At 41.6% G+C, this 15,931-nt stretch overlaps 1 protein-coding gene across 3 annotated transcripts in view; it reads left to right on the top strand.

Moving 5' to 3' along the window:
• Positions 1-15,931, top strand: part of CEP350 (centrosomal protein 350) — a 118,238-nt gene that overhangs the window by 19,271 nt on the left and 83,036 nt on the right. For all 3 annotated transcript variants that reach the window (XM_089671487.1, XM_089671486.1, XM_089671485.1), the window contains exons 4-6: positions 657-768; positions 7,459-7,624; positions 9,658-10,127. In XM_089671487.1, the coding sequence (XP_089527613.1) occupies positions 657-768; positions 7,459-7,624; positions 9,658-10,127 (748 nt within the window). The remainder of the gene's footprint in view (positions 1-656; positions 769-7,458; positions 7,625-9,657; positions 10,128-15,931) is intronic.

Here is a 15,931-nt window from a genome sequence, read left to right as displayed (position 1 = left end):
GATGGAGGCATGGGCAGATGCAGCAGAAAGGGACAGGTTTAATCTGTCATCGCTGGAGAGAGGGAAGTACATTTCCACTTTGATGGATAGCTCTTTCCTAGTCTTCATTGAGAGTCAGCGTGCCTGCAAGATGGTTTACTGCTGTGCCGTCTTGGTTTCATATGAAATGAGGTATCTGATTTGTTATGAACAGAAACACGTACATTTGCACAAATGTTCAGAAACGTTCATACCTGTAGATCAATTCCTGGATCAGTATAGACTATAAAATGCTAGTCTTTTTCATGAACACGTTTTGACTGAATTTGTCAAATCTCCATTCATGTTACCATTACAAATGAGCTTTATAAAATATATTGTAGCCAGCTTTAACAGACTTTCAAAGTGGACTTCTGGGCTGGACTGCGAATTCTGTGTGGAAGAGGCTGCACTTTATTCAGGGTTGGTGGAACTAGAACCAGTGACAACGCTGTTGTTTGTTTTCACACACTTAGGCTCGTAGCTGGTCAGAAGTGCTATCAACTATAGAGATTTAGGTTTCAGGACAGGAAGTTCCTCAAAAAGAGTGACAGGATCAATGACAAGTACAGTGAGAAATATTTAGATTGCAGCAAATGATCTGATTCTGTTAAATGTGTTTTTCTGTTCCTTTGCAGCTGAGGCATATTGAAAATAAGCTGGATGTGGCCCCCACAAGCAGCGTCATTTTTGATCCCATCATGGATGCCAGGAAGCCAGTTGGTGCTACTCGAAAAATAAGTAGGAAGGGTATGTTTTGCCACTACTCATCCATGGATTGCATGGTTGTTAACCTTCTTCTTGTTCTTCACATTGCTTCCTTGGTAAAATGTTGTGCCCCTGCTATGGTGTGCAGTAATTTATTTGTAGAACAAAGTCTTGCCATTTGTAAGTCCATGCACTTCCCATGGATATTGGCAACTATCCATAGTCATTTGGCCATGTAATTTGGCTTACTTTGCCAAACAGGAAATCTGTTTAACTTGTGCACATTTACAAAGCCTCATTGTGACACCTCTTGCTCTATTTCTCCTTGTGGGAAATATATTCAGATGTAGAAGCCACGCAAGCTGGTTTGTCTTCTCATGGGTTTACTATAAAAGGCTCTGGAGGGATGTCCTGTACAAATTAATGCACCCATCATTTAAAATGCACTTTTCATGTAAATCAGAACTCATGTTTTGTTTTGTTTTTTATTATATTTTTATTCATTTTAAATTATAATTACAACACTTTTCAACACAATAAATACATATCTCCATTACAAGTTTTACAAATTCCCTTCCTCTCACCTCTCCCCCCACATCTGGTCACCTCCTACTTTAAACCTCTTTCTTCTTGTTCCGTTATTTTATTCTTAACATCTTATTTATCTCACTCCACACTCCTTCCCTGCCTATCAAAAAGTGGAAAAACCATCAGTTCCCTTCCTTTCCTGATCCTCTTTTACACTGCAGTCAATTCTAGGTATCTTGTGGATTTTTTAAACCCCAACCATCTGTCCCAAATTTTTTTTAAATTTTTTAATTCTATCCTCTCCAATATGATCTAGTTCTTCTATCCTGTATATAAACTCCACTCCAGTTATCCAATCTTTAATGTTTGATGTTTCCTGAGCCTGACAGAATCTAGGGATCAGTCCTTTTGCCGCCTTTATTTAATGAAATATCATTGTGTTCTTGTATTATTTTACCGTAAGGTTGGTATTATGAAATAAACAGACCCAGGGATCCTTCAAAACACTAAATCCCTGTTATCTCGTGTGTTTGTTGTATTATTCCCTGCCAAAATTGTTCTATTTTTGGGACAATCCCACCATATATGTGCCATTGTTCCTTTCTTCCAACATCCCCTCCAACATAACGGTGAATTTTCTATTTGTTGATTATGTGCCACACTAGGTGTAACATACCACCTTGCTAAACATTTATAGTTAATTTCTACAGTGTTCATATCCACCGCCACATGAACCTAATGAAATATTTTCTTTTATTCTTGTTCATTTAATTTTGTTCCTAATTCCTTTTCCCACTTTTCCAAGAATGGTGGAGAGACGTTCCAGATATACCATTAAAAATCTTATGAATCCATTGGAACAATTTTTTAGCACGGACACAATGTGAAGGCATGTCACCCCTTGCATTTATGTCTTCCACCATCCTTTAGTGGATGTGGGAGTGCTGTAACAAAGTGTCTTAATTGATAATACCGCCACTCATCTAACCTAAGAAAAATTTCCTGCTTATTTTTTAAATCTATAAACGTTCACAATTCCCCCTTCTTAGTGATATCTTTTAAAAGTGCATGTCTATATTTTATGCAGTTCCCTGCAATATTCTCTTTCCCCAGAGGGAAGAGTTCTGTCCCCACCAATGGTATTACAGTGAATTATATTCCCACCCCCCTACTATTCCATATCCTAAAAACATTTCATGTCAAAGTGCTAGTACTTTCAGAACAATTTCTAAACTGTTGTGGAAGCCATATAATCTTATCTAACTGTGACTCACTCAGTGCACTTTCCATCCTAACCCTGGTTTTTCCCTGTGAGTTATAAATCCAATCTGCTAGTCGTGAAACCAACACTGCACAATAATATCTCCTAAAATCCTGCATGTTCAGGCCCCCATTCATTCTATCGTTACACAGTATCTCATAGTTCACCCTTGGTCTTTTATTTGCCCATATACAGTGGGGATCGAAAGTTTGGGCACCCCAGCTAAAAATTTGTATTAATGTGCATAAAGAAGCCAAGGAAAGATGGAAAAATCTCCAAAAGGCATCAAATTACAGATTAGACATTCTTATAATATGTCAACAAAAGTTAGATTTTATTTCCATCATTTACACTTTCAAAATAACAGAAAACAAAAAAATGGTGTCTGCAAAAGTTTGGGCACCCTGCAGAGTTAATATCTTGTACTGCTCCCTTTGGCAAGTATCACAGCTTGTAAACGCTTTTTGTAGCCAGCCAAGAGTCTTTCAATTCTTGTTTGAGGTATCTTTGCCCATTCTTCCTTACAAAAGTCTTCCAGTTCTTTGAGATTTCTTGGCTGTCTTTTAAGGTCTATCCATAGATTTTCAATTATGTTGCGGTCAGGAGATTGTGAAGGCCATGGCAAAACCTTCAGTTTACGCCTCTTGATGTAATCCCCCGTGGATTTTGAGGTGTGTTTAGGATCATTATCCATTTGTAGAAGCCATCCTCTCTTTAACTTCAGCTTTTTCACAGATGGCATCAAGTTACCATCGAAAATTTGCAGAAATTTTATTGAATCCATTTTTCCTTCTACTCGTGAGATGTTCCCTGTGCCACTGACTGCAACACAACCCCAAAGCATGATTGATCCAACCCCATGCTTAACAGTTGGACAGAGGTTCTTTTCATTAAATTCTGTGCCCCTTCTTCTCCAAACGTACCTTTGCTCATTACGGCCAAAAAGTTCAATTTTAACCTCATCGGTCCACAGAACATGTTTCCAAAATGCATCAGGCTTGTCTATATGTTCATTTGCAAAGTTCAAACGATGATTTTTGTGGTGAGGATGTAGAAGAGGTTTTCTTCTGATGACTCTTCCATGAAGACCATATTTGTACAAGTATCTCTTTATAGTGGAATAGTGTACCACAACTCCAGTGTCTGCCAGATTTTTCTGGAGGGATCGTGCAGTCAAATATGGGTTTTGAATTGTTTTTCTCACAATCCTGCAAGCTGTTCTGTCTGATATTTTTTTTGGTCTTCCAGATCTTGCTTTAACTTCCACTGTTCCTGATGACTGCCATTTCTTAATTACATTCCGAACAGAGGATATTGACATCTGAAAACGCTTTGCTATCTTCTTATAGCCTTCTCCAGCTTTGTGAGCGTCAACTAGTTTCAGTTTCAGTTTTCTAGACAACTGCTTAGAAGAACCCATGGTGCTGATTGTTGGGGCAAGGTCAGATGAGTCTGGGCATTTAAAACCTTTGAGCTTAACATCACCTGGTCTTCCCAGACGATGATTGAGAACAATCCATGACACTGGCAGGTCTCCGCTTTGCAAAGGGGGCAGTACATGCTATAAATTCTGCAGGGTGCCCAAACTTTTGCAGATGCCATTTTTTTGTTTTCTGTTATTTTGAAAGTGTAAATGATGGAAATAAAATCTAACTTTTGTTGACATATTCTAAGAATGTCTAATCAGTAATTTGATGCCTTTTTGGAGATTTTTCCATCTTTCCTTGGCTTCTTTATGCATATTAATACAAATTTTTAGCTGGGGTGCCCAAACTTTCGATCCCCACTGTATATATCATCTTTTTTTATTATCTCAAAGAATGACTTCGGTAAATATATTTGGAGCATTTGAAATTTTTATACAGAACCTTTGGGACTAGCACCATTTTTAACAAATTTATACGGCCAATCCAAGAGAGTGATCCAATGGATATTTTCCTCAAATCGTCCTTCAACTCATTTATTAATGGGATGTTACTTGTCTGATATATACTGTTTAAACAAGGGGTTAACGTAACACTTAGGTAACTTAGTTCCTTTTCCATCCATACAAAGGGAAAAGCTTTCTTTAATATCTGTTTATCTTTGGAACATTGATATTTAATATCTCTGACTTCAAGTTAGTTAATTCACTATAGTATTTTTAAGTTTTCATTAGTGTGGGTAATGTTACTCTGGGGTTACATATCATCTGCATACGCTGCTACCTTGTGTTCCACGTCTCCTATCAAAAATCCCTTTATGTCTATATTCCTTCACACAGTCGCTAGTAGCGGTTCCTGTGTTATAACAAAGAGGGCATCCCTGTCTAGTTATCAGGTCTCATGTTGGCAGAAAAACACTTTTTTTAATAAGTACTTTTTTTGTTTGTCATGATTGAATGGAAAACTGCACTGCATGTCTTCAGGTACAGTTTTCTCTCTAACAAAGAAAACCGTTAACAGTACAGTAGTGGCATTGCCAAATCTCAGGAGACTGAGCTCATCTAAGGCTTTGTGCCTCCGTATAGCACTGCAGATACACCGATCAGTCATAACATTATGACTACCCATCATAACATGACCACCTACCTAATCTTAAGCAGCCCCGACAAGACATGGACTCCACCAGACCTCTGACGGTGTTCTGTAGCATCTGGCACCTTTTTCCATTGCTCTGTTGTCCAGTTCTGATGCTCACATACTCATTGTAGGTTCTTTTGGCTATGGTAAGCATGTGCCTCATACTGTTCTGTGGGTACACAGCCCTATACACTACAGCGTGCAATGTGATGTGTGTTGTGACACCTCTTTATCAGAATCAGCATTCATTATTTGAGCAATTTGAACTACAGTAGCTCTTCTATTGGATCGGACTACAAAGGCCAGCCTTCACTCCCCACGTGCATCAGTGAGCCTTGTCTGCCCATGACCTTGTTGCCCGTTTTCCTTCATTAGAGAACTTTTGGTAGATCCTGACCTCTGCAGACCAGGAACATTCCACAAGAGCTGCAGTTTTGGAGATGCCTACCCTAGTCATCTGGCCATTGCAATTTAGCCTTGTAAAAGTCATTCAAATTCATATGCTTGCCCATTTTTTCTGCTTTCAACACATCATCTTCAGGGACAACAGGTTCACTTTGCTGCCTAATCTATCCCAACCACATTCACGTGTCATTGTAACAAGATAATCAATGTTACTCTCTTTACCGGTCAGTGGTCATAATTTTCAGGATCCTACTTGGGCACAATAATCATTTTTGAAAGCTCCTATAACATAGCAGATCATTGCTTCCTAAAGTAGAAATAAAGGTGAAACTTTATTTTTTTTTCTTGGATAGGTAGGGTTATAATCCCTATATTTTTTTTCTTTGCCATTTGTGTTTGATTTGAGGAGTTTTCCCTTTACTTCCTGCCCCATAACCAAAACAGAATGTGAAAGGAAATCTCTGGTTGTCACTAGAACTAGTGTTCTTATTGGATGGCTTCTTCTCTATTCTGTTCTGAAGACAGCCGAAAATATGGGATTTTTTTTCTCTTTCACACTTAGTAAAACCATTTAACAGGGCAAATAGAGAGGGTGAATCTCCCTTACAGGGGAACAAACCGCAATAAAACCTGACAGGTATTCATACTCTTCTCCACTTTTCAAAACAAAAAGAAAATGTTTAGTTATACTTAAAAGAGTAACTCCAGTTTTGTTGAGAAACATTCCCCTCTGGGCAATCGGTGTACATCGCAAGGATTTTTAACAAACTTTGTAGCAGATTCCTACCTTTTTGTTATTCTGAAGAAATAGATGTTTGTTTTGTCTGTGTCCATGTGCAGAGTGAATCTGTATGGGAATGATTTTTATAATTATCAATCGGCTGCTGCACCTGTAGGGCTCTGAGGAAAATTGCAAGGCCTGCATCTCTTTTTAGATGTGATTTTTCTTCTGGGGTATCTCACCAAAAATAAAAATTTTTGTTGCAAGGGATGCTCAAAATCTGATTTGTATCTTAATGCAGACTTTGGGAAAATCAGTAAGCCAATCACACAAACAGGAAGTGACATTTTCAGGGGGTGCTGTGTACACCATATGGGTACAGAACATCTCCAAATTGCATTGCGTTTTACTGAAAATTACAGTTCTGAAGATTGAAAAGGAAATGTCATTTTAATAACATTCATTTACAGTATCACTTAAGTCACAATTGCATAAGCTATATATTTTTTTCATTTGCTCATTTTTTCCATGAAAGTGGAGTTACCCTTTAAGTTCAGGTCTACTTTAAATAGGAAATACATTAGATTTAAAAAAAAAAATTCTTCTTTCAGGGTTTCTTCAGCATCTTATAAAGATAATGTTTTATATTCAACTTGTTTTTATTGAATTTTCAAATAGAATTACAAGAAAAGGTTCACAGTTATACAAGCAATTCGAAGTCGCGATCATTACACAAGTTATACAATATTGGTTTAAGAAGAAGACCCATTAGTTGAAGATATAATTCCTGCAATTGTGCAAGCTGAGAACCATAGGGAAACTGGGGAGGTTATAGGGAAGGGTGGGGAAAGAGAGGGAGCAGAAAGGGTAAGAATAACAGATGAACTAAACCAGTCAATGCAATCAGGTTATACTCCAGATATTGAAACTATCAGATACTGTTGTTTTAATTCAATATGTTGTATTTGTGGCATTCTGAGCAATTAATCAGCTACACAGCATCTGTGTTTAGATTTTAACAAACACTGACTAGATACGGCTGTTTCTGCCAGCTGTGAATGAGCTGCAGATATGCAGACTAGGACATCAACTGTCAACCTGACAGCATGTTCAGGTTGTTATACATGTGGCTATATGGGTTTAGCACTAAAGGACTGTAGGATGTTTTGGATACATCTCTGGCCAATAATTGGTAAGTTGTATTTGTTGTTTTTTTTTTTTCCCCCTCTGTAATTTTCCTTTGATTATAACTGTAGATGGACGATATCTTGAGGATACAAATAGTCACCCAAGCAAGTGTTCCCGCCCTAGAAAACCCATCAGAGAAAAGTCCTCTCGCAGTCCGCTGCGTGTCACTACTCTGGAGAGCAATGTGAAAAGTTCTTGCCATGTGGGGTTCCGGGAACCTTTGGCCTCGTATCGGTAGGTGTAATGTAGTCTCTATAGTCTGTGTAACGTGGTCTTTTTAAACTGGAAATGTACAGTACATATCTTAAGAGGCAGTTAGTCAATCTGCCTGAATAGAAATTACCGTATTTTTCGCAGTATAAGACGCACTTTTTCTTCCCCAAAACTGGGGGGGGGAAATGTCAGTGCGTCTTATGGAGCGTCCGGTCCGGTATTTCCACCGCGGCCGTGTCAGAATACCGGGCCGGCCGCTCAGCTCTGCAGCGGGACCTTACCTGTTCCTCTATCCAGCGGCGTGCTGTCTTCCCGGCTTCTGTAGTGTGGGCACTGGGCATGACAGCCGGGTGCCAAGTGCGCATGCGCAAGAAGCGGTGCTTTTTGTGAATGGTAAGGCGGTACCTGGGACACATGACAGATCCCAGAAGCCGCCGGACCAATCACAAAGCGCAAGTGCTTCTCGCTCATGCACACTGGGCACCCGGCTGTCATGCCGAGCGCCATTACAGAAGCCGGGAAGACAGCGCGCGGCTGGATCGAGGAACAGGTAAGATCAAACAAAAACTCTGCGGAAGTAAGAGCGGGTACCTGTCAAATTCAGGTACCCGCTCCCCACCTCCCCAAAGGTCAGCAGTCATCTACTGTCCGCAGTCTCTGATCATCCCTGTGCTGTCCGCAGTCTCTGGTCATCCCTGTGCTGTCCGCAGTCTCTGGTCATCCCTGTGCTGTCCGCAGTCTCTGGTCATCCCTGTGCTGTCCGCAGTCTCTGGTCATCCCTGTGCTGTCCGCAGTCTCTGGTCATCCCTGTGCTGTCCGCAGTCTCTGGTCATCCCTGTGCTGTCCGCAGTCTCTGGTCATCCCTGTGCTGTCCGCAGTCTCTGGTCATCCCTGTGCTGTCCGCAGTCTCTGGTCATCCCTGTGCTGTCCGCAGTCTCTGGTCATCCCTGTGCTGTCCGCAGTCTCTGGTCATCCCTGTGCTGTCCGCAGTCTCTGGTCATCCCTGTGCTGTCCGCAGTCTCTGGTCATCCCTGTGCTGTCCGCAGTCTCTGGTCATCCCTGTGCTGTCCGCAGTCTCTGGTCATCCCTGTGCTGTCCGCAGTCTCTGGTCATCCCTGTGCTGTCCGCAGTCTCTGGTCATCCCTGTGCTGTCCGCAGTCTCTGGTCATCCCTGTGCTGTCCGCAGTCTCTGGTCATCCCTGTGCTGTCCGCAGTCTCTGGTCATCCCTGTGCTGTCCGCAGTCTCTGGTCATCCCTGTGCTGTCCGCAGTCTCTGGTCATCCCTGTGCTGTCCGCAGTCTCTGGTCATCCCTGTGCTGTCCGCAGTCTCTGGTCATCCCTGTGCTGTCCGCAGTCTCTGGTCATCCCTGTGCTGTCCGCAGTCTCTGGTCATCCCTGTGCTGTCCGCAGTCTCTGGTCATCCCTGTGCTGTCCGCAGTCTCTGGTCATCCCTGTGCTGTCCGCAGTCTCTGGTCATCCCTGTGCTGTCCGCAGTCTCTGGTCATCCCTGTGCTGTCCGCAGTCTCTGGTCATCCCTGTGCTGTCCGCAGTCTCTGGTCATCCCTGTGCTGTCCGCAGTCTCTGGTCATCCCTGTGCTGTCCGCAGTCTCTGGTCATCCCTGTGCTGTCCGCAGTCTCTGGTCATGCCTGTGCTGTCCGCAGTCTCTGGTCATCCCTGTGCTGTGCGCAGTCTCTGGTCATCCCTGTGCTGTCCGCAGTCTCTGGTCATCTACTGTACTGTGTCTGCAGTCCATTAGTTCAGAATTTTTTTTTTCCTGTTTTCTGCCTCTAAAACCTAGGTGCGTCTTATGGTCAGGTGCGTCTTATACGGCGAAAAATACGGTACATCTGACACCTGTGATGTTTTTTTTTTTTTTTTATTATCTTTTACCCAATTCCTTCAGACAAAATGTCAGCTTTGAGACTAGACTAACTCTCCTGTAATAATTTTTCCACCTATGCATTTATATTCTTTCTTTTCATTTTACCTCCCTATCAGCAGCTAAACTTCTATTTTCAAGAATAATTCTTAAATGCACACTGTCTTTTTTTAGGGAAGCTACAAGTGTGCTGTCTTCTTCAAATGAAAAAATCACTATTTACCCTCATTCTGGTTTAAATAACGGTGTCCAAGAGGAAAAGGACTTTGACAGCACACGAACTTCAGCTGTGGATGAGACCTCAGTGCGCTACCTGAATGACCGACTAGCCATTGATGCTCTGGAGTGGAGATTACAGCAGTCTCACAGTGACCTACAAACTGGTTTTAGAGAAATGCAACCATCAGAATCTTCCCAGCAGCATGTGTCATTTAGTCCTTCAAGCAATAAGCTAGAGACATTAAAGAGGCGGCAACCTGACACAAAACTGGAGAAACTGAAAGAGCGAATTCGCCGACAGTGGGAGATGTCAGTGGAGAAGGACAATAGAGAACGACTTCAAAACACTACACATCAGACAGATGTTACAACAGGCACAAAGACACGGAAAGTGGCAGCTGCTCCTCCACCTCCATCTTACCGTGGTATGAGTGCAAGGAAATTATTCTGTGGTTTCTAAAGCTGCATTATAATAGATAGTAGTCATATACTAATGGATCTTACTGGTATGAGTTTTTATAGAGTCCAATTAAAGCAGAACTCCAGGTGAGAATCATCACAAGATCTCTAATACACATTGATTCATTCCTAGCCGTGCAGGGGTGTGGGAATTTTTGAATGAACTACTTGTCCAAGAACTAAATCTATGCCCCAATCTACTTGTCCCTCATGACAATCTACTTGTCCTGATAAAAAAAAAAAAAACTTTTTTTTTTTTTTTAACTCGGAGGAGCTTTTGGAATGTCTGGGGCTTTTAAAAACAAAAACTGCTTCATGGTGACTTAAACGTGTAATAATTTTAACATTTAACTGTTTATCTCCTCCTCCCCTCCCTGCCTGTCTCCAGCACTGCACCTGGGGACTAGCAGGGAGGGGAGAGACCTTGCAGTGTAGTGAGCATCGATTGGGTGCTTGTCAGGAAAGGGGAGTGTCAGGCTTATCCTTTATCCCTTTCACTGCCAGAGCAGCTTTTGCAATTTTTGCACAAAAAAAAAAATAAAAAAATCACTTTAGGCCTGAAGATTACATAAAACCCCCAAACATATATTTTCTGAAAGCAGAAACCCTAGAGAATAAAATAGTGGTAGTTCCAATTATTTATGTCGCATGATATTACTGTAAATTTTCAGTAAAAAGTACAAGAAAGTTAATTTTAGGGCACAAAAAAGCAATAAATTACCCCTTTTTTTTTTTTTTTTTAAATATAAAAGCTGAGGCTGCACCGAGTAAATAGATATCCAACTTGTCAAACCTTAAATTTGTGCGCACTTGTGAAATGGCGACGAACTTCAGTACCCTATATTTTCTATAGGAAACACATTTAAAACTCCTTATAGGTCATCAGTTTAGCGTTAAGAAGGAGGTCTGGTGCTAGAATTATTGCTCTCATTGTGGTGCGCGGTGATATGTAACGTTTATCGCAGTCGACGTTTTCATGCGTAGGTGCTCCAGCGTGTGCTTTTATGTTTGTATGTGCATATATGTGTGGGAGGGGGGATGGTATGTCCTTGGGTGTAGCTTTAATTTTTTACAATGAAAAAAAAGAAAAATATAATTATTATTTTTTTTTTTTTTACTTTTTTTTTCATCACATAGGGGACTTTGTCCCCTATGTGATGATTTTTGGTGACAGGTTCTCTTTATTGAGCCATCCAGGGTCTCCTCCCTCCTCTGTTGCCGCTGAAGGTGATCTGGTCCTGGGCCCACAGATGGGCAAGCAGAGCCCGGGAGACCTCACGGGCGGGGGGTTGTTGGAGGGAGGCTGGCACTGTTTGAAAGCAATCGGCAGGTGACAGGTGAAGCAAGGCAAGCAGCAGGGCTAAAGGTAAAAAAATAACTACCTGGTGCCCGGAACTACATGTCTCGGGCGTTGGATGATATGAATTCAACATCCCTGAGGTGCAAACAACCCACCTGTGCACAGTTCAACAGTCTCATGAAATTATAATGGCTTACCCATCTAGTAGAAAACTAATGAGACAAAGTGGCTTCATTTACTATGCTGCCTCAGATTAATTGGACAATGAAGTAGCTATAGCACTTTGTTACCTCGGGTCTCTCCTCTCCCAAACTGTAAGCATTAAAGTGTTACTAAACCCAAGACCCTGCATTCACTATATCTGGTCTCCCACAGTACACACAACATGGAAATGCAATTATTTTAGTAAATATAAACTGCTAAATAACTTTTTTCATCAGCAGTTTGAGCAGTCTTGTGACTTAATTAGAGCCCTGGTAAAGCTTGTAGGAGGAGTTTTCTTTCTACTCTAGGAGGATGTGAAACCCTTGGTCCTCTATATGGACAGTGCTGATTGGCCCTTTGCTGATCACATGCACTCTCCCAAGAAAACAAAAAACCTCTCTAGCAATACACACCAAACTGTGCATGTGACTACGGATTCAGTCTGTATCAGGTGGTCATTTCAACAAGAGGAGGTGCAGAGAAGAAAGGATCAATCAGCCTTTTTACACAATGCAGATACAGCGGATCACCGATCCACAGGAAGAGCTGCAGATGTCGGCTCGGTCATGTGATCAGCTGTGTCCAATCACAGCTGATCGCATGTAAACAGGGAAATGCCGGTTATCGGCATTTTTCTCCTCACAAGCTGTCACGCTGACTTCTCGTGAGGAGAGGAGAGCCAGTAATCAGCATTCCTCGGAGGGGACATGTGCACTGATGATCAGTGTAGCCCCAGCAGTGCCACCTGTCAGTGGCCATCAGTGCCAGCTCTCCGTGCTCATCCATGCCACCTGCCAGTGCCCATCAATGCCACATATCAGTGCCTACCAGTGCACATCAATGCCACATATCAGTGCCCATCTTAACTGCCTTTCAGTGTCACCCGTCAGTGCCGCCTATCAGTGTGCGTCAGTGCCATATATCAGTGCTGCCTTTCAGTGCCCATCAGTGATGCCTGTCAATGCCCATCAGTGCCACCTACCAGTGCCTCATCAGTGCCCATCACTGCAGCCCCATTAGCACACATCAGTGAAGGAGAAAAATCACTTATTTACAAAATTTTATAACAACTAATGAAAAAACTTTTTTTTTCAAGATTTTCAGTGGTTTTTGGTTTTAGAAAAAATAAAAAACCCAGAGGTGATTAAATACCACCAAATAAAGCTCTATTTGTCACAAAAAATGATAAAAATTTCATATGGGTACAGTGTTGCATGACCGCGCAATTGTCATTCAAAAGTGTGACAGCGCTGAAAGCTGGAAATTGGCCTGGGCAGGAAGGGGGTATAAGTGCCCTGTAGGCTAGTGGTTAAAGAAGTATAGCCAAAGCTGTTTTGGCTATGCTTCTCCTGGGGATCACAGGTGTGCAGTTCATTCTGCACTTGTTACCCATTTTCAGCTGTCAGTTGGTTGATGTAACAGAGCCGGTTCAGGCTAAGAAAATATCTCAACCATATGGTCAATGTCCACCCAGAAGCCAGGATCAGCACCTGCCTCATCCTCTTGGCAGTCCGCTGAGAGCCTGGGCCAGCCGTTCCCTCCCCTTCCACAATATCTGTTCCTCAAATTAATTTTATATCTTTTTTTTTTTTTTTCTTAGACCGTGCTTTCTTTTGGTGGTATTTAGTCCCTGCTGGGTTTTTTTGTTATCTTCTTTAAAAAGAAAAAAGTCTAAACATTATCAAAAAAAAATTCCCTTACTTTGTTATAAAACAGGATAGTACATAAACCCCAAAATTGATCTTTTTTTTTTTTTTTTTAAATTGGACTCCCCAAAGTGATCTTTGTTTTGAAAATTAGGGTATGTGCTGGTATTGAGTTGGTTAAAACAGGGAACTTGGTAATGTTGTACTAGATATAAATCTATAGGTCACACACAGTGCGAGGATGGAGGTGAAAGTGTTAAAGTGCAGATATGCTGGAAAAGGGAGGTGACCGGTTAATATACAGGTCACATCCAGAAATAGACTGGAGATCAGATGCCTCCCATGATTAACTGCTGATTTATTTTTTATTATTATATAGGACATATATACCGCCAACAGTTTGTGCAGTGCTTTACAAAATAAAGGGAGACAGTACAGCTACAATACAATCAAAACAAGAAGATTAAGAGGGCCCTACTCATAAGAGCTTACAATCAAATAGAGTGGGGCAAGTAGTAAAAAAGTTATAACGGGGGGATGAGCTGATCAAGTGATAAATGTCTATTTGGAGGCATGATAGGCTTCCCTGAAGAGATGAGTTTTCAGGGATTGCCTAAAGGCAGCCAGAGTACAGGATAGCTGGAGAGATTGAGCTAAAGAGTCCCAGAGGATGGGAGAGCCTCCCATCCTCCAATTTTATTTAAAAATTAGAACAATTCTTCTTCTTCCTCTGTTGTAAAAAGGTCAATAATGTAAACAGTGGTACTGTCTTTGAACTGAGCTGTTTAATAAGGGCTGCTCTGCTGGTCATCTCTTTTCACAACTTCCTACAGTCCATGCATGCTTTGCAGTGTCTCATATGATGTTTACGTTCATTTTCTAAGGACTACATATTCCATGGTACCTTGCTGCTTGTAAGCTGTGGTTCCTGTACTGACTCCCGAAACTCCTCTGCTCAGCACTTCTGTAGTTCAGAAGGCAGGCTCTGTGAAGTGTGTGTCACAGCAGTGCCTACTCAAAGGGCATATTGAATATGTCACAGAATTCAAGGAAGTAAATGTGTGAGGATCTTCACAAAGTGAGTTTACAAACTTAGATTGTTCAGATTAATTGGAGTATACTAGAAATACCTAAAATACATTGTGGAAATTAATGTGTTTTTTTTTTTAAATTAAATTTGGACCATAAATATGCTAGTACTGTTTTTTAGTGTATCACCATTTTCACACATCATCCTTCTTAGTTATCTAAATTGCAATATATGATTTCTAGAAGCTTATTCATATTTTCTTGTGAAGTATCAGTTTTAGGTCTCATACACAGTGGACTTTTTCAGCTGCTCTTAGGGGTGTCTGGCGTGGTGTTTATTTTGGTTTTGCCTCTAAATGCATCTGCATGTTAGCCTATGAGTCCATGCACACAGGCATTTAGAAGAGTTTAGTGGTGGAGGCATTTAGATGCAGGAAAATAAAACTACTGCCAGTGCGTCCAGGAGCAGCAGCGTTTGGCCAGAAAAACGATTGATGCTTCTAATCGTGTCTAAATGTGCATTAACGCTAGGCACGTTTAGCACTTCAGCGTTCATATATTTCTGTAACCGGAATAATTAATTATTCTGGCCAGTGAAACGAATTAACTCCCAAGAACTTGACAAATGTAAATGTGGCAAATGCTTTACACACTTTTACAAGCATCAGGCATTTTTTCTGCCAAAACGCTACTGCCAGGAGGAAAGACGTCTAGGAGAGTTTGCCAAACATCCTGTGTGCATGAGACCTAGGAGGGCTTTGTCCGATTTATATTTTAGTAGGATGCCTAGAGTACATAGGGGAGGGAGTATGTAGAAGCCCTGCAAGAACAGAAATGTCTTTTTTTAACTTAACTATCTTAATAATAAAGTACAGGTCCAGGACAGGACATGTATTCATAGATCATGGGTTCCATACTGCTACCTTCATGTGATTGGGCACTGGCAAAAACCTTTTTCCTAGGGCCACCCCTAAAACATACCCATTTAACTCTGCCCACTCCATGAGGCTCCAGTTTTTTGCTAGTATCTTTCAGTGATGGACCTGTTCTCTTCTGAGGAAGTTTTTTTTTTTTTTATATATAAACCAGTGAACTTTTTTTCATCTCAAAATTCAACATCTAACTGCTTATTGCCTTGCGCTACTTAGCAATGTCTGGATCGGTTACTCGCTGTATACCTCAGGAGCACTACCTGGACCCCACTGTGTGGGACCAGCATCTGTTTGTTTTAGGCATTGGATCCTGGAGACCCCTTTAAGGGGTATGTCCACTGTCACAGGCAAAGCCTGTACCTTAAAGTGGTTCTACAGGCTAAAGGTTTTTACCTTTTATTGCATTTGTGCAGCTTCAGCTCCTCTTCCTTTTACTTACCTGAGCCAATCTCGAGCAGCGCTTTCTGCGAGAGTAGCGACTATCTTGGCTCTCTCCCTCCTCATAGGCTCAAAGACTGCAATGGGAGTCATTGACTCCAGCTGTTGTCAATCACAGCCAGTGAGAAGGGGTGCGAGGCTATGGGCACACAGAGCCGGTTCGGGAGTGAGCCAGCACAAGTGCCACCATAGTAAGCGACTTGGTACTGTGGGTACTTGGT

The sequence above is a fragment of the Staurois parvus genome, unplaced genomic scaffold (genome assembly GCF_062004578.1).
Source record: "Staurois parvus isolate SC_StPar_1 unplaced genomic scaffold, SC_StPar_1.0 ptg000106l, whole genome shotgun sequence".
Taxonomy (NCBI): Eukaryota; Metazoa; Chordata; class Amphibia; order Anura; family Ranidae; genus Staurois; species Staurois parvus.
The sequence above is the reverse complement of the archived record's forward strand: the minus strand, read 5'-3'. Positions and strand labels throughout refer to the sequence as shown.